General features: G+C 39.9%; 1 protein-coding gene across 1 annotated transcript in view; it reads left to right on the top strand.

The window, feature by feature from the left end:
* Positions 1 to 25,720, top strand: part of LOC115222599 (leucine--tRNA ligase, cytoplasmic) — a 77,442-nt gene that overhangs the window by 34,355 nt on the left and 17,367 nt on the right. The window contains exons 11-19 of the mRNA XM_029792897.2: positions 514 to 601; positions 3,428 to 3,504; positions 6,063 to 6,116; positions 8,474 to 8,614; positions 11,541 to 11,618; positions 14,299 to 14,384; positions 15,522 to 15,670; positions 20,126 to 20,264; positions 22,115 to 22,327. Coding sequence (XP_029648757.2) covers positions 514 to 601; positions 3,428 to 3,504; positions 6,063 to 6,116; positions 8,474 to 8,614; positions 11,541 to 11,618; positions 14,299 to 14,384; positions 15,522 to 15,670; positions 20,126 to 20,264; positions 22,115 to 22,327 — 1,025 coding nt within the window. The remainder of the gene's footprint in view (positions 1 to 513; positions 602 to 3,427; positions 3,505 to 6,062; positions 6,117 to 8,473; positions 8,615 to 11,540; positions 11,619 to 14,298; positions 14,385 to 15,521; positions 15,671 to 20,125; positions 20,265 to 22,114; positions 22,328 to 25,720) is intronic.

Here is a 25,720-nt window from a genome sequence, read left to right on the forward strand (position 1 = left end):
CCAGCCTCGTCTGGCCCCTGTGCCGGTGGCACGTAAAAGCACCATCTGCTCGTGTCCGTTGCCAGCCTCGCCTGGCCCCCGTGCTGGTGGCACGTAGAAGCACCATCCGTTCGTGTCCGTTGCCAGCCTTGCCTGGTCCCCGTGCCGGTGGCACGTAAAAGCACCATCCGTTCGTGGCCGTTTGCCAGCTCTGTCTGGCACCTGTGCAGGTGGCATGTAAAAAACACCCACTACACTCACGGAGTGGTTGGCGTTAGGAAGGGCATCCAGCCGTAGAAACACTGCCACATCTGACTGGGCCTGATGAAGCCTTCCGGCTTCACAGACCCCAGTTGAACCGTCCAACCCATGCTAGCATGGAAAGCGGATGCTAAATGAGGATGATGATGATGATGTGTGAAATATGGGATTATACAATTACTGAATTCATAGCCAACCTACAGTAATGACAACGACGACAAGGTTAATGGTGATAATGGTTGTACTTAATTATATGTTTTCTTTTAATTTCAGGATATACTTGGCGTAAAACTACATGCACCTCTCACCAGTTACCAGTGTATCTATACTTTACCGATGATGACTATCAAAGAAGATAAAGGTTTGTTTGTTAAGTTGTGCTTTCACTGCTGTTTATGTCATTGGCATATACTTGCCAGTAATCATAATCATTATTGTTATGACCCATCATCATCATCATCATCATTTAACGTCCGTTTTCCGCGCTAGCACGGGTTGTACCCTAATTATAATCATATATGCAACTTGTTCAGAACTGAGGGTAAAGATAATATTCAAGGTGTTTGGTCTAAATTTAACAGTTTGCATAAAATATAAGTATTTAAAAAAATTTTTTAAATATCAGCTTTGAGCATTGGGTCTCACGGAGGCAAAGTGGCTGAATTCCTTTCAAGTGTTGGGATTCACAGGGGCAATGATTGAGACCTTTGCCATTATGTCGTTTTTGAGAAGAAGACCCATCAAGCTGAGCAAAATGGCAGTCATGGCAGATACTAGTGTTGTGCAAATGGTACCCGTGCCAGTGGTACGTAAAAGCACTCATTATACTCTTAGAGTGGTTGGCGTTAGGAAGGGCATCCAGCTGTAGAAACCATGCCAAATCAGACTGGAATCTGGTGCAGCCTTCCAGCTTGCCAGCCCTGGTCAAACCATTCAACCCATACCAGTATGGACAAACGGACGTTAAATGATGATGATAATTATGGCAGGGAGATAATAGTTTACTCAGAGTATTCACATTCAGCTTCCACCATGGCCTCAAGACAGCTCCAGATCCTGAGGTATGCATTCCTCACTGTGTCCCTGGGAAGATTTTCAAACTTCACCTCGATCTTGGCCTCCAGCTTGGCCTCGGTGTTGCAGGTAGAGTGGTTGGTTCCTTTCTCAACTGCATCCCACACGGATAGTAATCCACGAGATTACAATTGCGAAAATTAGGAGGCCAGAAATTGGGGCTGTTGAAGTTGTGGAAATTCTCCAACAAACACTTCCAGAGATATGGCAAGGAGCTGAATCCTGCTACCATACATATGGCCTTCCAACAGCAAGCCTTTCCAACCAGGGTTTGATTACTGTCTCCAGCAGCTTCACTTAGCTGTCTGAATTGAACCTAAGGCTCTGTTTTAAGATGTGGGGCAGCATGATGTCACCCTCGTTGGACATCATCATAGTGACGGGGAAACCTGGTTTTCACGGTGTGCATGTCACATCTTACAGCCTTTATAGTGTTCACAGAGCATTGATCAGCAGTTATGATGTCAGCATTTTGATACCTGACACAGATCATCACAATACAGGTAACAATTTTCCAATATCCAAATGGATTTCTGTCTTCCATGTCAGCTAACTTTTTCTCAACTATAACTTCAATTTCATGCTTTCCAATGCCGTTGGCTGTTCATCAATAAATCAAGTCATTCCTGATAAAAAAAAAAGAACACATCTCTTTTTCTTTTACTCTCTTACTTTTTTCAGTCATTTGACTGTGGCCACGCTGGAGCACCGCTTTTAGTCAAGCAAATCGACCCCAAGACTTATTCTATCAGTCTATTTTGCCAAACCGCTAAGTTACAGGGATGTAAACACACCAGCATCAGTTGTCAAGCAATGTTGGGGGCGACAAACACAGACACACAAACATATACACACACATATATATATACATATATACGATGGGCTTCTTTCAGTTTCCGTCTACCAAATCCACTCACAAGGCTTTGGTTGGCTCAAGGCTATAGTAGAAGACACTTGCCCAAGGTACCACACAGTGGGACTGAACCCAGAACCATGTGGTTGGTAAGCAAGCTACTTACCACACAGCCACTCCTATGCCTATGGAAAATTGTCAGATTTAGCCTGAACACCCTGTTTAATGTGTCACACAAAAGGAATCTTGGCTTTCACCTGTGATGAGTTGTACCAGCTCCAAGTAGTAAATTCACAGTATCGTTGTCAATTGCACCTGGTAATTACAGGTGTTTGATGTTGAGATAATCAACTTGTAGCAGTTCCAAAGGTGGATGCTGTTCAAAAACTGACTTGATTGTATTTACCCACACTTTTGTTTTCCTCTCCATTTATGCCACCCTAGTGGGAGCTCTTGAATGACTTTATTGTAGATAAGTTCACTCTATAGAGAATAGAGTGTATGGCCAAACTAATGAAGGCATTCTTTGGGCAAGAGTTGTTAAAAGGAATCATTCTGTTACTAACAACAAACCTTGGACTTTGATGCAAAACCCAAAATGTGAACACGACTACTTTGGCAAAAGCTAAAGTGCCAAATACTTTCAGCTTGCTCCAGTCTGGTACTCTCATTGGACATGTATTGGCAGTTGTGCAACAGAATGGTTTAGATGAGCTCTTGGTTAATGTAAATTTTTGTGGCAGTATGATTCTCCAACCTAGACAAAAGCTGGTGTGACAGGTTTGGAGACGCAAAATGCATAAGTTGCTATGTTCCTTCTCGAGCCATGCCAAGCTCATAAGGGCCGGTTTCCCAGTTTCAGTGGCATAGAAATTCCCCACCTGGATGGGATGCCGGTCCGTCGCAGTGTTACTCATTTTTGCCAGCTGAGTGGACTGGAGCAACATGAAAATGAAGTGTTTTGCTCAAGAACATAGCGCATCGCCCGGTCTAGGAATCGAAGCCACAACTTTATGATCATGAGTCCAACACCCTAACCACTAAGCCACGCTCCTGCACTCATAAGTTGATAATATCCTCTCTGATTGAGTGGTGATATAACCATGTTGGCATGGGTTACTGCCCCTTAATAATTTTTATTAAAAAAAGAGTTTAAAGAAATAATTCAGAGAAGATAAAAAATGGAATTATACCACTTTTTATAATATTAACAGAATATTTAATGGATTAAAAGTTTTTTTTTTTGTTTGTAAAATTCAGGAACTGGAGTTGTGACAAGTGTGCCATCAGATTCACCGGATGACTTTGTAGCCCTTCGAGATTTAAAAAACAAACAGGTAATAAGAATAAAAACTACCAACTAAAACAATGATTGATTTTTATCAGTCAATGTGTGTTTGTAACTATATTATATGAAAAAAGAATACTTTGGATAATAGCTCATACGTTTGTAGTGACATGGGTAAAAATGATCCTTATAATACACATCACCTTGTTTTTAAATATTATTTGAATGCTGGCGGAATCATTAACATGCTGGACAAAATGAAGAACCAGCTGAGCACTGGGGTCGACCTATTTGACTTAGTCCATCCCCAGAAATTGCAGACCTTCTGCCAAAATTTGAAGCCAGTATTATTTGGATGCTTGCATCTAGTTTATTATTTCGAGTCTTTCATGTTGTCTCAATATATTTTTTTTGATTATCTATCTATACAGATGTATATATATATATCATTATATATAAAAGAGAGGTTGTGTGCTGTCTGTCTCCTACGATTTATTCCTAACTACTCCACATTTTGCGGTGTGCAGTTTAACCAAAACCGGGTATCTTATAGTCGTGATTCATATCGAGCCCTTCTGGCTATTAGCGCGCGTCTACAATGGTCTACGATTTAAAAAAAAAATTACCATCAATTTTTCCCATTTTCAATGCATTTTTGGCTTATATAGGGAAGTAAGTAACTCTAAAAATTTATTATTAAATCTCAGAACGTAAAAAGGTACAGTAACACCCCCCTTTGTGGTTAGCCATATTGAGATGGCTATTATACTTTACTTCTCTAAAAATGCTTATATAGTATTTCCCTTACAAACCCAAGCAACGCGGGCGGGCGATACTGCTAGTATATATATATATATATATATATATATATATATATATATATACATTATATATATATATTATGAAGGGGGAAAGTAAGAAGAAAAATAAGCGAAAATGCACATTGGAAATCAAAAAAGTAACGGCTTTTTATGAAAAGTAACAGTATTATATATATACAATTAGATGAACTGAGGTAGGAATAAAAGTAATAAAAGTCATTATTGTGAATTGTTAAAGAGATTCAAAAGCATACTGGTTTCGTAAATTTACTAATCATTGCTTTGAAATACTTTTACTACTACCTCAGTTCATCTAATTGTATATATCTATCGTTACTTTTCATAAAAAGCTGTTATTTTTTTTTATTTCCTATGTGCATTTTCGCTTATTTTTCTTTTTACTTTCCCCTTACATTTCCACATGTAGTTTCTATTTTCTTTTCGTAACATATTTCATCATCATCATCATCATCGTTTAACCCTTTTGTTACTGTATTTATTTTGAGATGCTCTGTGTTTCTTTCAATTACTTTAAATATAACAAAGAATTTAGTAAAATAACTTCGTTATCATTCAGCTAGTGTTAGGAGCATAAATTGTGACTAAGGTTTGGTGGAAGATTTTTATTCAAAACTTACGAAAACAAGACATTTGTACTAAAGAGCTAGAGCCGGTTTCAGCCGGGTTGGTAACGAAAGGGTTAACGTCTGTTTTCTGCGCTAGCACGGGTTGGACGGTTCGACCGGGGTCTGGGAAGCCAGGGGCAGCACCAGGCTCCAGTCTTATCTGGCAGTGTTTTCTACAGCTGGATGCCCTTCCTAACGCCAACCACTCCGCGAGTGTAGTGGGTGCTTTTTACGTGCCACCTGCACAGGTGCCAGGGGGGGTCTGGCATCGGTCACGATCGGTTGGTGCTTTTAACGTGCCATGTATAACATCTGTGATATATGTATGTAGGACATTAATAGCATGTGCATTCAACCTAAATCTGATCTATTCTTTCTCCTACACTTTGTTGTATGGCTTAATGGTTATTGTGTTGAACTGATCGTGGTTTCAGTTTTTAGCAAAAATAAATGTTTGCCAAATGCTACACAGAAAGAACCAGAAGACAATGAGTTGTGTTCAAGTTCAAAATATGACCCTTAGTAATTTTTACAGGGTCTTTAGTCTGTTACTGGATATTAATCCCATAGTACAAAGCCGGGCAACTAGTCTTGCTGAAGCAGTTAACTTCAGCTAACATGGTAAAATGATATAGTAAGCTTCATAACAGCTTAAAGAAAAAGACGAATGCCAAATGAAGTGGGTATGATGATTTTGACTTGCTAAAAAAAAAATCTTAGCTCAGTAGTCATAATGACTAAGAAATTGAACTAGTAATCCTCCAGCTTCTAGATGAAGCTGATGGAATGAGAAGCTTGACTGTACAATGCTAACATTTCAACATCTTCACAGCAACCCACTCACCTTACTGTTTTTAAATGTGTTTTCATCTTGGGCAGAAGTTGTTTGAATTTTCACAATAATGTATAATCCTGCAACGGACTGGTGCCTCATCCAGGGAGGGAATATATATGCCACCGATTCCAGAAAAATTGGTCTTATGAGCTTCTGACTCTGGAAGTATCTTTCATCGTTTTTTTTTTTTTTTATAATTGAAATACACTCATGCAAATAAACTGACACGGGCAAACGCACACACAAATGCACTGATGCAATTATAAACAGTTTATTGTTCACAGTTTCAATGTTACTGATTTTGTTGTTTCTTTCTTTAATCTAGCAATTTAGAGAGAAATTTGGAATTCAAGACCACATGGTGTTGGACTTTGAACCAGTAAGTTTATTTATTTTATATCTTTTTGTATACAAACAGACGAGTGTCAGCACATTTTCTGTCTTTCCAATTCTACACTCATGGTATTGTTTGACCTGAGGTGCTGAGTGATGGCATCAGAGAAAGAACCACTTGTTAGCAAAGCAAAATTTTAACCACACAACCATGGCTGTTACCACTGTCACCATCGTTTTAATGTCAATTTTACCATGCATGCATGCCGTGGATGGAATCTGTTGAGATAGAGTTTCTACAGCTGTATGCTCTTCCTGTTGCTAACGCTTGCCGGTTTCAGAGCAAGGTAATATTTCTGCATAACTGAACATAATTTCCTGCAAGATTGGAAACAAATGATATCACTCTAACAACAAATGACAGTGATGCTTATTTACAACTAGCCTCGTCTGGCACCTGTGTCGGTGGCACATAAAATCACCCACTACACTCTCGGAGTGGTTGGCGTTAGGAAGGGCATCCAGCTGTAGAAACACTGCCAGATCTGACTGGCCTGGTGCAGCCTTCGGGCTCCCCAGACCCCAGTTGAACCGTCCAACCCATGCTAGCATGGAAAGTGGACGTTAAACGATGATGATGATGATGATGATGATGTATGGTGTGAAGGCAAGGAAATCCAAACATACACACACACATACTTATTATGTATGTATATGTGGCTCAGTGGTTAGAGTCAGGCTTGCAAACATGAGGTTGAATAAATACTAGGCTTAAAAAAGAAATGTCCCAGGAGTGATTTGCTTCAGCATGGCTGCTGTCAAATAACTGAAGCAAGTAAAAGTAAAAGAATGCATATTTTTATATATATATAATATATATATATATATATTATATATATATAGTTGAAATTATAGAAAAACAAAAGACCAAGACAGATGTTTGAACAACAAGCAGGTGTATTAGTTTGATGCACGGGAAAGTGAGAAAGTCTTTACATTTCGAGCCTCCGCTCTTCAGTAGATAAGAGTAAGAGAAAATAAACAGAGAGAGAATAAAAGAACTTGTGGATTTAGCGACCAAACTTGGCGACTGGTTGGGAAAAAGTAGGTTTGAGAGGAGAGGTAGAAAGAAAGGGAGATAATGTATTGGTGATCCCAAAATGAAGGTGCACATGTGTGTGTGTGTGTGTGTGTGTGTAGATAGGGGATAGTGACTTTGACATGTGGATGTGTGTGCAGATGATGGTGTGGGTGCTTGGAAGTGGTCAGTGCTAGTGTGTGTGGAGTGATGTAGTGTAGGGGTGGGGTGTTGGTAGAGGTGGGTAGGAGTGAAGAGAGGAGGGAAATTGAGCTCATTTGGTGCTTAGGAGCGAAGAGAAAAGATTAGTTCCTGTTCATGGTGAAGACGGGAGTCCAGATGGCCCCTGTGCTAAAACAGTCTGAGCACAGACAGGTGTTGTAATGAATGACCAGTAAAGTGGAAATGGTGCGAGACCAGGATGTCATTGCCGAGTCTGATGTCTTGGAGGTGCTCCGCGAACCTTTCAGCTAAGTGGCATCCCGTTTGACCCTTGTACAGAGAAGGGCAGAAAGAGTAGGAGATGCAGTAAATGACATTGCTAGAAGTGCAAGTAAAGGAGTTGGTGATATGATAGGGATGATGATGGGTGCCTGTGAGGATGGTGGTGATTACGAGGTAGGGGCAAGTGTGGCAGCATGTGCAGGAGCAGGGGAACAAGCCAGGCTGGGGGGTAGGGTTAGGGAAGAAACTGTGGACCAGGTCACACAGGTTGTGGGCTTGTTTGAAGGAGGGAAAATGTGCGAAGTGGAGGGGGTCAGACTGGAGTTGCTAGAAGGCTTGGAGAATGGTGTGTTGGAAAGGCAGGTAGAGGGGTGGTAGGTGAGGGGAAACGGGAGATGGGCAATGGCAGGGCGGGTGCTGAGAGAGAGAGCAGAGGCATGGTCCATGGAACGTGCTCTAATAATAGAAGACCCAAAAGCCAGGTAAGGCTATGTGAAGTGCATGATACCTAATTTCTTGTATATCTCACCCATTCCAGAATAACTTCTTTTTAAAAAAAATGAACTCTACTAATTTCTTCTACTGAAGCCCTTTTAACTTGTCACTGATGATAGGATATTTAATTCCTTGAAACAGCTGTAAGACCACATTTCTATTTATGAATGCCCTAGGAATATCACATTGCCTTGTTTTTGTTATTTTATTTAACACACACACACACACATACACACACATATGTATATGAATGATCAAACAGACTGAAGTTGGCTTGTGTCGGCAGCATTTGTATTATTTGGTAAAATTGATACACACACACACACACACACACAGAGTCACATTTGTTTTTAATTTATTTATTGTTGACTTTTTTCTTCTGGCAGATTTCCATTATAACCATTCCTGGTGACAGCAGCTTCAGTGTGGAGGAAGTTTGCAAACAAATGAAAATACAGAGCCAGAATGATAAAGAAAAACTGAACGAAGCAAAAGAAGTGGTTTACAAAAAGGGTTTCTATGAAGGGGTAGGTTTTTCCCTGATTGTTTCACTTGTTGCTGCTGCTGCTGCCGTTGTTGTTGATGTTGGTGTTGGTGTTTGTTGTTGTTGTTGTTGTTGTTCAAGATGGTGAGCTGGCAGAGCCATTAGCATGCTGGGCAAAACGCTTAGTGGCATTTTGTCCGTCTTTGTGTTCTGAGTTCAGATTCCACCAAGGTCGACTTTTGCCTTTCATCTTTTCGGGGTCAGTAAATTAAGTACCAGTTGCATACTGGGGTCAATGTAATTGACTTATCTCCTTCCCTAAAATTGAACAACATCGACGCCTCCTGATAATAACAATACGTTCTGAGTTCAAATTCTGCTGGGGTCAACTTGGCTTTTTAGCCTTTCAGAGTGATAAAATAGATACCAGTTAAACACTAGGGTTGATCTAATCAACTTATACCCTCCGCTGAAATTGCTGAGTTATATATCTCATTCACTTGTTTCTCTCTTCCTTTACTCTACCACCTCATTTATATCCTAATCCTTGTTCCTTGTGAGTATGCCCTGGCACTTCACCACCATCTCTCTCCCATTCTCTCTTACACTCTTGCTATCCCTCACTCTCTCTCTCTCTCTCTCCTCTTACTCTCCCCTCTGGCTGGGCAACTATGTATCTCCTCTAGATCAGCACACCTATTTCTCTTCTCTCTCTCTCTCTCTCTCTCTCTCTCTCTCTCTCTCTTTAGCTGAGTAATCATGTATCTCATATATGGCAAGACACCTGTTTCTGCCTCTCTGTCACACTCTAACCTTTCATCATCTGATACAAGTTCCCCCTCCCCCCCAAATGCCCTTGTCCCTCTCAAAATTCCTTGTCTTGTAAGTTATTTGATGATCCTGCCAGTGCCGGTGTCACACGAAAAGCATCCAATCCACACTGTAAAGTTGGTTGGCATTTGGAAGGACATCCAATTGTAAAAAAACATGCTAAAACTAACCTTGCCTGTGCTGGTGCCACATAAAAAGCACTCAGTCTACTGTACTGCGTGGTTGATGTCAGGAAGGGCATCCAGCCATAAAAACCTTGCCAAAACAGACATAGAAGTCTGGTGCAGTCTTCTGCCTGACCAGCTCCTGTTAAACTAACCAATCCATGCCAGCAGAGAAGGAGGATGTTCAACAATGACGATGATATATATATCATCATCATCATTTAATGTCCATCTTCTATGCATGGGTAGTACGGTTGACAGGAGTCAACCAGGTAGAAAAACTACCCTAGGCTACTGTGTCTGTTTTGGCAGAGTTTTTATAGCAGGATGTCCTTCCTAACACTGACAAAATCTGTGTGTGGTGCAGAGTCCCAGCTAGGTCGAGGGCAACATGGTGGTGGAACAAGGAGGTGGACAGTGCTATAAAAGCAATGAGACAGGCCTGGAAAGACGATTGAAGCAAGGCATTATATCAGGGAGTCAGAAGGGAGGCAAGGCAACAGGTTTGCATAGCAAAGAATAGATATATATATATATATATATATATATATATATATTTATACATACACACATACATACATACAATATACATACATATATTTATACATTCATATCTATTATATAAAATCCGTTCTGTCTGTCTGTGTGTCTTCTTGGATCTCGGGCATCCTCCATCCAATTGCACTCAAATTGGATATGTAGATACCGATGATATCAGGACATGTATAAGTCTTAAAAAATTATAAAAATCGATTCCAGGTGAGAATGCGATCGATAAAGCCGTGTGAACGTGCATTTGTACGTGCAAGTACATCAGCTGTTGTGATCGATACTACGCGTACACGAGAAAAATGTACGTGCAGTTTGCATAAAAAAAGCTGACTGGCTTGAAATAATGCCACAAAATGCAGTATATTTAAGAGACCAAAAAAGTCAGATGCAAAAGAAATATTTTCTTCAAACCTGGCATGAAGGAAGGAAAGACTATTTGGTTTCTCAAGAAGTTTTTTTTTTTGCCTTAACTTTGTTTAACAAAACCAAAAATTTATTGAAATAAAGGCATGCTAAATTATTTTTTAATGAAAAGAAAACACTGATTGCTTTTTATTCAGCAGAAGATATGATTCAGCACTGTCCATTGGACGAGGGGCAGGTGAATTTTGCTTGTATATATATATATATATATATATATATATATCATCATTATCATTTAACATTTGCTTTCCATGCTGGCATCGGTTGGGTGGTTTGACAGGAGCTGGTCAGACAGGATCCTGCACCAGACTTCAGTGTCTGTTTTGGCAAGGATTTCACAGCTGGATGCCCTTCCAGATGCCAACCACTTTACAGTGTGGAATTGATGCTTTATATGTGGCATCAGCACTGGCAGGGTCACCAAGTAACTTACAAGACAAAGAACCTTTGAGCGGAGATGCAGCATCGGAAGAAGTGATCTTGTGACAGAGAGACAGAAACAGATGTCTTGCCAGAGAGCGAGAGAGACTGATCATAAATTGATTGATTACATTTCTCTAATTCATTTCTTATCAGTGCTTGTCTTCTCTTTCTTATTTCTTTATTGCCCACAAGGGGCTAAACATAGAGGGGACACACAAGGACAGACAAAGGGATTAAGTCGATTACATCGACCCATTGCGTAACTGGTACTTCATTTATCAACCCCGAAAGAATGAAAGGCAAAGCCGACCTCGGGGGAATTTGAACTCAGAACGTAACAGCAGACGAAATACCGCAAAGCATTTCGCCCGGCGCGCTAACGTTTCTGCCAGCTCGCTGCCTTTTCTTGTCTTTTCTTTCTGGACACTTACGATATGTTGAAGCGAACAGAACTTTAACTGACTGTTAATTGTCTTCAAGAGTAATAAACACTACAATGACAACTTTTTGCTTTCCTTTTTGTTTGTTTTACTAATTGTTTTTCACTTGTTTCCCTTTGCATTTATATTTTCACAGGTTCTGAAAGTTGGTGAGTACAAGGGCAAAAGAGTTCAAGATGTGAAAAAGATCGTTCAGCAAGAGATGATCAAAAAGGTCAGTTTGGTTTCTATTTGTAAATGCACGCACGCACACACACACACACACACACACACACACACACTCTCTTATAGTTTTTGTTTAATTTTTGTGGCAAAAAATTCTTAGTTCATAAATCTTTTATCTTTTACTTGTTTCAGTCATTAGACTGTGGCCATGCTGGGGCACCACCTTGAAGAATTTTTAGTCAAATGTATCAACCCCATTACTTATTTTTTTGTTTTTTTAAGTTTGGTACTTTATCAGTCTCTTTTACTGAACTGCTAAGTTATGAGGACAAACACACCAACACCAGTTGTCAAGCAGTGGCGCACAAACACAGATATGAAGACACACACATTGATAATTATATAAATATATCATTGTCGTTGTTGTCATCGTTTAACGTCTGCTTTCCATTCTGGCATGGGTTAGATGGTTTGACTGAGGGCTGGTGAGCCAGAAGGCAGCACCAGGCTCCAATCTGATCTGGCAAAGTTTGTACAGCTGGATGCCTTTTCCAACACCAACCTACACTGAGAGTGTAGTGGGTGCTTTTACGTGCCACCGACATGGGGGCCAATCAGGCAGCACTGGCATTGGCCATGCTCAGATGGTGCTTTTTACATGCCACCTGCATAGGAGACATGTACTTGACAGGTTTCTTTCAGTTTCCATCTACCTAATCAACTTACAAGGTTTTGGTTGGCCTGAGGCTATAGAGGAAGACACTTGCCCAAGGTGCCACACAGTGGGACTGAACCCGGAACCATGTGGTTGGTAAGTAAGCTACTTACTGCACAGCCACTCCTGCACCTATGACAGGCTTCTTTCAGTTTCCATCTACCAAATCCACTTACAAGGTTTTGGTTAGCCTGAGGCTGTAGAGGAAGACAGATCCATGTGGTTGGGAAGCAAGCTTCTCGTCCCATAGCCACAAGTAAATCCAGCATAAAATTCAACACAGTATCACAGAATTTGAGAAATAATATTGATTGGATAAAAGAAAATTTAAAAAAAACAGAAATAGTATAACACTTTCCACTCAGTAATGTGGGATGTTTCATTAAGCTAGATATAGGGGTAGGAATTGGAAAGGCTTTATTTACTTACCTCACTCAATTATTACTTGTTAAATCACAATCAAATGGAAATTGTAGCTGTGGCTGATTCCAGTGCCACCTGACTGGCTCCCGTGCTGGTAGCATGCAATAAGCACCATGCATGCGTGGGTCATTGCCAGTGCTGCTGCCTGACTGCTTCCCTGTGCTGATGGCACATAAAAAGCACCATCTGAACATGGTCAATGCCAGCCCTTCTGCCCCGACTAGCTTCTGTGCCGGTAGCACATAAAAAGAACCATCTGAACGTGGCCGATGCCAGTGCCGCCTGACTGGCTCCCGTGCTGGTGGCATGTAAAAAGCGCACCCATTACACTCTCGGGTGGAAGGGCATCCAGCTGCAGAAATACTGCCAGATCAGATTGGAGCCCGGTGCGGCCTCCTGGCTTTGCCAGTCCCCAGTCAAACCGTCCAACCTATGCCAGCATGGAAAACGGACGTTAAACGATGATGATGATGATCAAAGGTTTAAGGCAGCAAATTGGAAGAACCATTAGCTCATCAGACAAAATGCTTAGTGACATTCCTTCTGGCTATTTGCATTCTGAGTTCATATCCCACTGAGGTCAACCTTGTTGACAATTCCTTTGGTGTGAATAGAAATAAAGTACCAGTCAAGTATTGGAGTTGATGTAATCAGTTAGTCTTCTCTCACCAATTCTAAGCCATGTGCCTGTAGAGGGAAGAATTATTCTCAGTAGGAGCTAGTGGAGCGCTAAGAGCATCATCTGAGCGTGATTGTTGCCAGAGCAGCAAACTGGCTTCCGCGCCAGTGGCACGTAAAAATCACCATTCAAGCGTGATCATTACCAGTATCGCCTTACTGACATGTGAAAAAACATTCAAGCGAGGTCATTGCCAGTGCAGGTGGCATGTAAAAAAAACACCACTTGAGAGTGGCTGTTGCCAGTACTGCTGGACTGGCCCTCGTGCCGGTGGCATGTAAAAGCACCCACTACACTCTCGGAGTGGTTGACATTAGGAAGGGCATCCAGCTGTAGAGACTCTGCCAGATCAGATTGGAGCCTAGTGCAGCCATCTGGTTCACCAGTCCTCAGTCAAATCGTCCAACCCATTCTAGCATGGAAAGTAGACATTAAACAATGATGATGATGATAATGTGGTGTAGACATGGCTCTGTGCTAAGAAGCAGGCTTCCTAACCACATGGTTCTGGGTTCAGTTCCACTACATGGCACCTTTAGCAAGTGTCTTCTACTGTAGTGTTTGAGTTTGATTAAAGCCATGTGAGTAGATTTAGTAGATGGAAACTGAGAGAAGCCCATTGTATATATATGTGAGTGTGTTTTTTGTGTATCAGTATTTCTCCCCCACCACTGCTTGACAACCAGTGTAGGTGTGTTTATGTTAGTGTGACTTAGCAGTTTAGCAAAAGGGACTGATAGAATAAATAACAGGTTTTAAAAATAAAACTCAATAAGCACTGGGGTCAATTCATTCAACTAAACGTTCAAGGCGGTGCCCCAGCATGGCCACAGTCTAATTTGATTTGTGTTTTTTTTTTCGTTTTTGTTTTAACATTCATTCTCCATTATTTCTGTCCATATATAACACTAGAACGAAGCTGTTCTCTACATGGAACCTGAGAAGAAAGTTGTCTCCCGCTCTGGTGACGAATGTGTAGTGGCACTTTGTGATCAATGGTAAGGATACTTACTAAGTGTTGTTGTTGATTTATCCTTCAGGTTACTCTGTCAAAGGCAATGTTTATTTACTCACATTATTTTGAATTAATTATGCATTATCTAAAAAGCTTTGACATTTTTATTGTGACTACTTTTAGAATGGCATTGCCAGATAGGTGTGAAATGCTGGATCTGGATGGTTTGAACATAAAACAAGTACGGCTCGTTGTTGACTTACAACCACAATTGGTTCTGATTGACTGGTCGTAAGTCAGCCCAGAGGCCTACATAGCTTTGTTTTATATTTTTACATTTTTAAGGTACATCCTCAGATAAAAGTCACACATAGGCGTAGGAGTGGCTGTGTGATAAGTAACTTGTTTACTAACCACATGGTTCTGGGTTCAGTCCCACTGCGTGGCATCTTGGGCAAGTGTCTTCTACTATAGCCTCGGGCCGACCAAAGCCTTGTGAGTGGATTTGGTAGACGAAAACTGAAAGAAGTCCATCGTATATATGTATATATATATATATATATGTGTGTCTGTGTTTGTCCCCCCAATATCGCTTGACAACCGATGCTGGTGTGTTTACGTCCCTGTAACTTAGCAGTTTGGCAAAAGAGACCGATAGAATAAGTACTAGGCTTACAAAGAATAAGTCCGGGGGTTTATTTGCTCGACTAAAGGCGGTGCTCCAGCATGGCCACAGTCAAAATGACTGAAACAAGTAAAAGAGTATAGCATTTTGTATACTATTATACTGGTGTTAGTCAAAAATTTCGAAGTCTCAAGCAGTTGTCTTATAAACAAATACAAGGTTGCCTTGATGTCTCCGCAACAGGATAGCCATCCAACACAGTGGTGATTGATAACCAAATCTAGGGGAAGCATTTGTTAGTTGACATCATCCATAGACAAGTTAATTTCTAAGAAATTAAACCCATTAGATTTCAACTGAACTATTTATTATTGCTGCTGGGAGCTGGCGCACCAATCGTTGTAAAGTCAATTGGTTATAAGTAAGATAGGTTGTAAGTCGACGCTGACCTGTACGGCATTTGGGTTGGGATATGGCCATTTTAAGTGCTAATCGTAGCTTTTATTGCTTCTCTTGATTTAATGATTAAATGAAAATATTTTTCTCAATTGTCAGGTATTTGGACTATGGAGAATCCAGTTGGAAGGAACAAGTCAAAAAGTCTTTAGATAATGTTGAAACTTATCATCCTGAAGTACGCCAAAATTTTCTTGCAACACTTGATTGGCTGCGAGAACATGCATGTTCCAGATCCTATGGATTAGGTAGAATCTTAAATTTTAAAATTCATCCCTTTTATTATATTTATCTCTCTATATATAAACAGCAAAATGTCTGTCTGTGTGTTTGTGTGTATCCTTTATACAAATCCACAATTTTTCAGTTAGAGGGCTCGCACTTTCTATGGTCATTTAAAACCGTCCAAAGGTGGTCGTGCACATCTTTACATTTCCCCAGTCACCCCGCAAAGCCATTAAAAAATCAATAGAAGTGACTTTTTTGTGAATTTTCTATCCAAAACCCAATCAAAATGCCTGAAACTTGATACGCCAATCGAATGCCAGCTAGCTGTATGTGATTGGTCGGAGATTTGGACAGTACTCGCGTGTATGTGTGCACGCACGCAGCTGTATATGCATGCACTAGCACTATGACCCGGCGTTGCCGGGTCATAGTTGTTATTATTATTATTATTATTATTGAGTGAGAGAGAAGTGCATGCCATCAAAGTGACACTGGGATACAAATATACAAAGCCCAGTATACCCATCCCTGATAAGGGTACACCAGGCACATGTATCACAACCATATATGCACAAACATGGTGATCTCATATCAAGATAAACTGTGCATGGCCTTGCAGATGGGGTCCAGTTAGAATTTTCTTCAGGTTGTGTAGCCCATCCTGCTCGAAAGGTCCCTGAATAAGGGTTGTTTAAGGATGTGGAATGAAACACCCATGACCTGCGCAGATTGTTTGTTTATAGTGATCAAATGTTCATGCCACACATTAGCTCGCTCTTTCTCCATCACATTGACCTTGTATGAACAGGGGCACTGTGTGCCACGCATCAGATGTCAAAGTGACAGCAGAGCAACATGAAATGAAGGGTTTTACTCAAGAAAACAATGCACCACCTAATCTAGGAATTGAAACCACAATCTCATGACCATGAGGTACAACACCCTAACCACTAGGTTGTTCCCCCAAATAATAATAATGGTTAAAAAGCATACAGAGAAATACATAACCAAAATACCAGGATTTAAGAATATATATTACAGAAAATAGCACTGCTAGGCACCGCACACATCTTAAGTAAAACACTTTGAACACAGTGAAAATAATAACATCAAAACAAATCACAGCACATACTCTAAGGCAGACAGAGCTGTGCTTGGTAGGGCAGTGAGAGCATATCTTTATATATAAAAGTGAGGTTGTGTGCTGTCTGTCTCCTACGATTTAGATTCCTAACTACTCCCACATTTTGCGGTGCAGTTTAACCAAAACCGGGTATCTTATAGTCGTGATTCATATCAAGCCCTTCTGGGTATTAGCACGCGTCTACGATGAGTCTACGATTTTAAAAAAAATTTACCATTATTTTTTTCCATTTTAATGCATTTTTTCGCTATTATATAAGGGAAGTAACTCTCTAAAAATGTCTACGATGAGTCAACGATTAAAAAAAAAATTTACCATAATTTTTTTTCCATTTTTAATGCATTTTTTTGCTATTTTTTGGCTATAACTCTCTAAAAATGCTTATATAGTTATTTCCCTTACAAACCCGAGCAACGCCGGGCGATACTGCTAGTAATAAATAAAATCAAAACTCCTGAGCAACAATAGTGGCAATGGTGATGACAACGACAACAAAAAATAAATAAATAATAATAATATTATCTTAACTGATTGGAAGTGTTATCATGTACATTGTTTTGTCTTGGTATAAAAGATGGGCTACAGCAAATTTTCTGCTCAATACCACAGATTTGCTTGGCAGTTGTTTGACCATAACCAGTTGAGCATGTCCCTTAGTGGCTGACGATATGTGCATCTCTGATCACGAGCAGAAGTAGTGGGGGAGCATCATAGCCATGTGTTGAGAGGGATTCTTTGGGGTTTGAATAATTCACCTCTGGAAACATGGGTGTTTCGTTCAACATCCTTAAACAACCCTTATTCAGCGACCTTTTGAGTGGGATGGGCTACTCAACCTGAAGAAAATTCTAACTGGGCCTCACTTGCAAGGTGATGTGGTGTTTATTTTGATATGAGATCACCTTGTCAGGCACACATGGTTGTGATGCATGTACCTGGTGTACCCTTATCAGATGGGTAGTCATGATGAGTATATTGGGTTTCGTGTATTTTACCCCAGTGTCACTTTGATGGCATGCACTGCTCCCTCACTCGATAATAATGATAATAATAATAATAATAATAATAATAATAATAATAATAATAAATGCCCTGATGCAGTACCAGGCAGTGGTTCTCATGGCTTCTGATCTTAACTGATTGGAAGTGTTATCATGTACATTGTTTTGTCTTGGTATAAAAGATGGGCTACAGCAAATATTCTGCTCAATACCACAGATTTGCTTGTCAGTTGTTTGACCGTAACCAGTTGAGCATGTCCCTTGGTGGCTGACGATATGTGCATCTCTGATCACGAGCAGAAGTAGTGGGCGAGCATCATAGCCATGTGTTGAAAGGAATTCTTGGAGGTTTGGATAATACCCCTAAGCACTTTGCTAAAGATTCTGACAGCTTGCCGTCTTAAGAATACCAATAATAATAATAATAATAATAATAATAATAATATAATAATAATAATATATAATAATAATAATAATAATAATAATAAATGCCCTGATGCAGTACCAGACAGTGGCTCTTGTGGCTTCTGATCTTAACTGATTGGAAGTGTTATCATGTACATTGTTTTGTCTTGGTATAAAAGATGGACTACAGCAAATATTCTGCTCAATACCACAGATTTGCTTGTCAGTTGTTTGACCGTAACCAGTTGAGCATGTCCCTTAGTGGCTGACGATATGTGCATCTCTGATCACGAGCAGAAGTAGTGGGCGAGCATCATAGCCATGTGTTGAAAGGAATTCTTGGAGGTTTGGATAATACCCCTAAGCACTTTGCTAAAGATTCTGACAGCTTGCCGTCTCAAGAATACCAATAATAATAATAATAATAATAATATAATAATAATAATAATAATGATAATGATAATAATGATAATGATGATGATGATGATGATAACTGCCTTGATGCAGTACCAGGCAGTGGTTCTCATGGCTCCTAATTTTAACTGATTGGAAGTGTTATCATGTACATTGTTTTGTCTTGGTATAAAAGATGGGCTACAGCAAATATTCTGCTCAATACCACAGATTTGCTTGTCAGTTGTTTGACCTTAACCAGTTGAGCATGTCCCTTAGTGGCTGACGATATGTGCATCTCTGATCATGAGCGGAAGTAGTAGGGGAGCATTATAGCCATGTGTTGAGAGGGATTCTTTGGGGTTTGGATAATTCACTCAGTTTGTACATAAAAATGGATAGAATATTTGGGCCAGGTATGGCAGATTTAAATGCTAAAAAGAGGGTGTTGTTCTGATGTAGGAATTGTGTAAAGCAAGCCTGTTCTTCCTCTTTTGTAGTGATTGTGTTGTTGAAGGAGACTCGGTGCTTATTAACCCTTCAAGCATTCAGATTATTCTGTCAAATGTGATTCTTATTTATTCACATTGTTTTGATTTAACCATGCATTATCTTGTAACTTTGAAATTTCGATGATGTCATCATCATCATCATCATTGTTTAACGTCTGCTTTCCATGCTAGCATGGGTTGAACGATTTGCCTGAGAACTGGCGAACCAGATGGCTGCACCTGGCTCCTATCTGATCTGGCAGACTTTCTACAGCTGAATGCCCTTCCTGATGCCAACCACTCTGAGAGTGTAGTGGGTCTTTTTACATGCCACTAGCACAGGCAACGGCCATGCTGAAATGTAAGGTAGGTGTGAGAGGCTAGTTCAAGCCAGTTGGAGTATAAAACAGCCAGAATATTTGGTCTGGATATGGCTGGTTTAACCATTTAGCATCCAGATTACTCTATCAAATGCAATGCTTATTGATGTGATTCATTCTTTTATTCTTTAATTTGTTTCAGTCATTTGACTGTGGCCATACTGGAGCACCACCTTTAGTTGAACACATTGAGGCCCCCCCCGACTTATAGCTACAGGGGCGCAAACACACCAACATCGGTTGTCAAGTGATGTTTGGGGGGGGGGTGGACAAACACTGACACACAAACCTATATCTGTGTGTGTATATATATATAATACACACACACACATAATGGGCATCTTTCAGTTTCTGTCTAGCAAATCCTCTCACATGGCTTTGGTTGGTTTGAGGCTATAGTAGAAGACACTTGGCCAAGGTGTCATGCAGTGGTACTGAACCTGAAACCATGTGGTTGGGAAGCAAGCTTCTTACCACACAGCCATGCCTGTGCCTTTATTTTTTTTTATAATGATATTGTAGGATAGGTATGAGAGGTCAGGTCTGACCAGTTTCAACATAAAATAAACAAAAAAAAGACAGGTAGAATATTTGGTCCAGAAATGGCTGGTTTAAATGCTAAAGGGTTGAATTAACTTTTATTTATTTATTTTTGTTTCAGGAACAAAACTACCATGGGATGAGAAGTACCTAATCGAATCCTTATCTGATTCAACAATCTACATGGCTTATTACACAGTAGCTTATCTCCTTCAAGGCGGAACATGGGATGGATCAGTTGCAGGCCCGGCCAATATCAAGTAAGCAATTTCTGTAATTATTTACATTTTATTTGTGTGTATCTTGTATTTTGTATTATTTACTCAGAGGAATACGGTAAGCTGGCAGAATCGTTAGCAAGCCAAACAAAATCGCTTAGCAACATTTCTTCTGGTTTTACGTTCTTAGTTCTAATGTCATCGAGGTCGATTTTGCATTTCATCTTTTTGTGGGGTTTTGATAAAATAAATACCGGTCATGCACTGGGGTTGATGTTATTGACTAGCTTCGTCTTTCAAAATTTCGGGCCTTGTGTCTTTAGTAGAAAGAATTGTTGTTCTTTTTTTTTGAGAATGATGAGCTGGCAGAATTGTTAGTGCCTCAGGTAACATGCTTAATGGCATTTCTTCCAGTGTTATGTTGTGAGTTCAGATTCTGTCGATGTCGATTTTGTATTTCATCTTTTCTTGTGTTTGTGAGAAGAAAGAGAAAGAAAATAAGTGTGTGTGTGTTTTTATATACTCTTAGCAAAGAAGAATACAGATATTGTTCTTTGAGACATAGTCAAAGACACAAAAATAAGTACCAGTTTAGCACTGGGGGTTGATGTAATCAACTTGTCCCCTCCCTCAAAATTTCAGGCTTTGTGCCTATAGCAGAAAGGATTATTCACTCAGTAGGGCAGTGCCTATGACCTTTTGTAAGACACGTTAAAGAAAAAGAGGAAGTTGTTCTCATACTGGAATCCTGATCGAAATGTTTACAAACAATGTGAATTCCAGTAAAGGCAACACCACGAATGCCCAGTTATGAATTAAGTCTGCTACAAAACATTAAAGGATCACTTTTTCTGATTTATATTTATGTAGATCTTTTGCATGGAATATATTTAGTTGTTAGTAATTATAATCTGTTGTGTCTGGGGAGAGTCATTCTCTTTTAGTGCCTTATTATTTAACAAACTCACTGGTAAAATTTCCACTTATTTCTTATTTTTATTTTCTAAAATTTTCGTTGCGTCTTGCGACCTTTTCAACAGTTTTGACTCTGTCCGTTATTTACACTGCGTTCCCTTTTGTTTGTTTGTGCGCATGTGTGTGGGTCAGTGGGTCAGTATGTATGTGTGCCTATACATGCATGCATGTACGTATGTATGTGTGTGTGTTGCATGTGTATGTATGTTTATATGTGTGTGCATCTGTATGTACGTATCCTGCATATTTATGTGCTTGCCTGTCCGTGTTTGTGTATTTCCTATGTATGCGTGGACAGGCAAGCACATAAATATGCAGGATACGTACATACAGATGCACACACACATACATATGCATACACACACATATATACATACATACACATGCAAACACACACACACACACATACATACGTACATGCATGCATGTATAGGCACACACACATACTGACCCACTGACCCACACGCATGCGCACAAACAAACAAAAGGGAACGCAGTGTAAATAACGGACAGAGTCAAGACTATTGAAAAGGCTGCAAGACGCAACGAATATTTTAGAATATAAAAATAAGAAATAAGTGGAAATTTTACCGGTGAGTGTGTTAAATAATAAGGCACTAAAAGAGAATGACTCTCCCCAGACACAACAAAATATGCTTCAACACACGAACTCGTATAAAGAATCTTGCAAACCAAATCCCAAAACGAAATATAATTATAATCTGTTAATGAGAAAATATTATATGAAATTATACACGTGATATTTTATCTTCTTAATTGAGATGCTTAAGTTCATTTGCATAACAAAATTATCATGACATCATACACGAGACCTTTTGGGTTTTTTTTAATTATTTATTTTTGGCATCAAAAGATATACATGTATTTCCTAAAAACCTTATGAATTCATTTTCTAGGCCAGAACAGCTGACTCCTGAAGTTTGGGATTATATTTTCTTCAAAAAGAGTCCATTTCCCAAGACAGATATTCCTAAAGCTACTCTTGATAAACTGAAGAATGAATTTGAATATTGGTATCCTGTAGATTTGCGTACCTCTGGAAAAGATCTGGTGCCCAACCACCTTACCTATTATTTATACAATCATTGTGCTATCTGGAAAGATGATAGGTAGGTTAAAGTTCTGTTTGTCTTTTTTCTTGTGTTTTTAGATACTATCTTTTTTATCTTTTTTTCTTTGTTTTATTTTGTGTGTAATTAAATCTTTATCTATGATACCTAGCATTTTGATGACTTATTTCTTTCCTGAGGTGGAAAAAGCTTCCTGAATGGGATATTGGTTTACTAGCTCATAGTTAATAAGCTGAATAAATATAAGTATTGTAGTAATATTGTCTTGGCAGGATAGTCCATAATGTGTACCTCAGTTCACCCGGCTGTCAAGAATGGCAACCAGAAGATTTTGGGAAAGTTATTTGCGAAAGATTAGGATTTGATCTCTGGCATGAATTGCTTTTTGTCTTCTTAATATTTATCATCATCACCATCATCATCGTTGTCGTTGTCATCTTTTAACCGTTTCGTTACTGTATTTATTTTGAGATGCTCTGTGTTTCTTTCAATTATTTTAAATATAACAAATAATTTAGTAAAATAACTTAGTTATCATTAAGCTAGTATTAGGAATATAAATTGCTACTAAGGTTTGGTGGAAGATCTTTATTCAAAACTTATGAAAACAAGACATTTGTACTACAGAGCCAGAGCCAGTTTCAGCCAGGTTGGTAACAAAAGGGTTAATGTCCAGCTTCCAAGTTGGTGTGGGTTAGCTAGTTTGACAGTGGTTGGCAAACTGGAGAGTCTCACCATGTTTAACTGTCTGCTTTGGCATGGTTTCTACGGCTGGATGCCCTTCCTAACACCAACCATTTAAACAGAGTGTACTGGGTGTCTTTTATGTGGCATCAACACTGGTGCTTTTTATGTGTACCATCTCTTTTGGTAGATTTGCAGATTTGAGGATAAACTGTATAGATTACCAATTAATAAAATTACTATTTTTAAATCTCACGTGAGATATTCAGCAACAGTGCTTTGTAGTAAAGATTGTTTGCCAACATAACACGGCAGTCCTGGTTTAGGACGAATGTTGCTGTAATTTAACCCCAGGAGACATCGTCTCCAGCTGGCTATACGACATGATCTGTGTCCTTATATTTTCGAACAAGGGAATCTAGCACCCCCACTCAGCTCAAAACAATATCTGTGTAGACCGCGAGTTGGGGTGCTAGATTCTCTTGTTTGAAAATATAAGGATACAGATCGTGCCGTATAGCCAGCTGGAGACAATGTCTCCTGGGGCTAAATCACAGCAACATTAGTCCTAAACCAGGACTACCATATTATGTTGGCAAACAATCTTTACTACATCATCATCATCATCGTCGTTTAGCGTCCGCTTTCCATGCTAGCATGGGTTGGACGGTTCAACTGGGGTCTGGGAAGCCAGAAGTCTGCACCAGGCCCAGTTTGATCTGGCAATGTTTCTACGGCTGGATGCCCTTCCTAACGCCAACCACTCCATGAGTGTAGTGGGTGCTTTTTACGTGCCACTGGCACAGGTGCCAGACTAGTCTGGCAAACAGCCACGATCGGATGGTGCTTTTTATGTGCCACCGGCACGGGGGCCAGGCGAGGCTGGCAACGGCCACGATATCAATTAATATAATTCATTACAAGCAACAAATTAGAATTCCAGAATTGTTATGAAAGCCTAATGTGCTTCATTTGATAATTATTTGAAAATTGAAGGGGATCAAATATGACCCTGTCATACTTCTAGTGTAGGTGCTAACAAAACCTCTGCAATTTGGGAATGTATAAAAATTTAGCATAGTTTGGCTTATTGGGTTTTTTTTTCCTCCATTGTTTATTACTGCAGCTATTCAACATTGTCATAATAATTACTTAATCTCTTCGTTACCATATTTCAGTTGAAACATACTTTCTTTGTTGCAATTAAATATGAAAATAATGAAGAATTTAGCAAAATATCTTTGTCATTATTTATCTGGTGGTTGGATCATGAACTAACACATGTTGATGGGAAGTTTTAGCTTAGATTACTTTAAAACAAAATGTTTGTCTGATAAAGTTAGGGGCTGTCTCAGGCAGGGTGGTATCAAAGGAGTTAATGTATATACATTATTGACAGGCAAGATGTTGCAGTGTTTGTCGGAGATAAAAATCTCTTATAGACAGGTGTAGGCACAGCTGTGTGGAAAGAAGCTTGCTTCCCAACCACATGGTTTCGGGTTCAGTCTCACTGTGTGGCTCCTTGGGCAAGTGTCTTCTACAATAGCCTCGGGCTGACCAAAGCTTTGTGAATGGATTCGATGGGTAGAAACGGAAAAAGCCCGTCATATGCATATATGCATAGCACAAGTGTGGCTGTGTGGTAAGAAGCTTGCTTCCCAACCACATGGTCTGGGTTCAGTCCCATTGTGTGGCATCTTGGACAAGTGCCTTTGGGTTGACCAAAACCTTCTGAGTGGATTTGGTAGACAGAAAGTGAAAGAAAAATATATATGTGTGTGTCTTTGCATCTGTGTTTGTCCCCCACTACTACTTGACAACCAGTATTAGTTTGGTTATGTCTCCATAACTTAGCCATTTGGCAAAGGAGATCGATACTCTTTTACTCTTTTACTTGTTTCAGTCATTTGACTGCGGCCATGCTGAAGCACCGCCTTTAATCGAGCAACCTGACCCCGGGACTTATTCTTTTGTAAGCCCAGTACTTATTCTATCGGTCTCTTTTGCCAAACCGCTAAGTGACGGGGACATAAACACACCAGCATCGGTTGTCAAGCAATGCTAGGGGGACAAACACAGACACACAATCACATACACATACATATATATACATACATATATTCGACGGTCTTCTTTCAGTTTCCGTCTACCAAATTCACTCACAAGGCTTTGGTCGGCCCGAGGCTATAGTAGAAGACACTTGCCCAAGGTGCCACGCAGTGGGAATGAACCCGGAACCATGTGGTCGGTAAACAAGCTACTTACCACACAGCCACTCCTGCGCCTATAGAATAAGTAACAAACCTAAAAAAATGAAGAAAGCACTTGAGTCGATTCATTTGACTAAAAACCTTTCAAAGCAGTGCCCCAGCATGGTCGCTGTCTAATGACTGAAACAGTAAAAAATAAAAGATGCCATCTTGTAAAGTAGATACGTGGATACTTCTGTTGGTTAAGAATGGAGAGTGAATGAGAGTAAGATGAAGAGAGAGAGAGGTGGGGAGAGATGATGGTGAAGATGTATCAGGTCATGCCCTCAAGGGACATTTGGAGTGTGTGAGAATAAGTGTTGGGGGGGGGGTGATGCTATAGGTTTGGACTGGGTGAGTGGATGTTCATAAAAGAATTTTTTAGCCAATGTTGATGTTTTCACAATCTGTATCCTTATATTTTTAACAAGAGAATCTAGCACCCCAACTCGCGGTCTACACAGATATTGTTTTGAGCTGAGTGGGGGTGCTAGATTCC

The sequence above is a fragment of the Octopus sinensis genome, linkage group LG20 (genome assembly GCF_006345805.1).
Source record: "Octopus sinensis linkage group LG20, ASM634580v1, whole genome shotgun sequence".
NCBI lineage: Eukaryota > Metazoa > Mollusca > Cephalopoda > Octopoda > Octopodidae > Octopus > Octopus sinensis.